At 67.1% G+C, this 416-nt stretch overlaps 1 protein-coding gene across 3 annotated transcripts in view; it reads left to right on the top strand.

Moving 5' to 3' along the window:
* The first annotated feature begins 6 nt into the window (after positions 1 to 6).
* The window catches only part of Pfkp (phosphofructokinase, platelet), a 65,583-nt gene continuing 65,173 nt past the window's right edge, over positions 7 to 416 (top strand). For all 3 annotated transcript variants that reach the window (XM_010643615.3, XM_010643614.3, XM_010643613.3), the window contains exon 1: positions 7 to 121. In XM_010643615.3, coding sequence (XP_010641917.1) covers positions 10 to 121 — 112 coding nt within the window. In that variant the 5' untranslated portion in view covers positions 7 to 9. The remainder of the gene's footprint in view (positions 122 to 416) is intronic.

Genomic DNA, 416 nt, shown 5'->3' with positions numbered 1-416 from the left:
TCCCTCACCATGGACGACGGATCCTCCTCGACCCCCAGGAGCTCCTTCCCGAAGTTCCTGGAGCATCTCTCCGGGGCCGGCAAGGCCATCGGTGTGCTCACCAGCGGCGGGGATGCCCAAGGTGCGGGGGCCTGGGCTGGAGGGGTGGAGATGCTGGTGGGTAGCGGGTGGCCAGGGAACTGGGGAGGAGGAGCGGGGTGCCGGAGCCAGGGAGACTCGGGAAGAAGCCGGCACTTCAGGCGTGGCGGGCGCCGGCCGAGGGACCCCATTGCGGATGGGGGGACGGAGCGAGGCGGCGGTAGGACCTTTCATTAGGAAGACGCAGTAAATTAAGTTTCCGCCTTCCAAGTTCATTTATCCGTTGAGGTCGGCAATGGGGTCTCTGGGAACCTCCCCACCCCCGGCCGCCGCGGTCG

This window comes from Fukomys damarensis, unplaced genomic scaffold, assembly GCF_012274545.1.
Source record: "Fukomys damarensis isolate Sample0158 unplaced genomic scaffold, DMR_v1.0_HiC HiC_scaffold_10, whole genome shotgun sequence".
Taxonomy (NCBI): Eukaryota; Metazoa; Chordata; class Mammalia; order Rodentia; family Bathyergidae; genus Fukomys; species Fukomys damarensis.
Note: the sequence above shows the minus strand (reverse complement) of the source record. Positions and strands in the feature narration are given on the sequence as shown.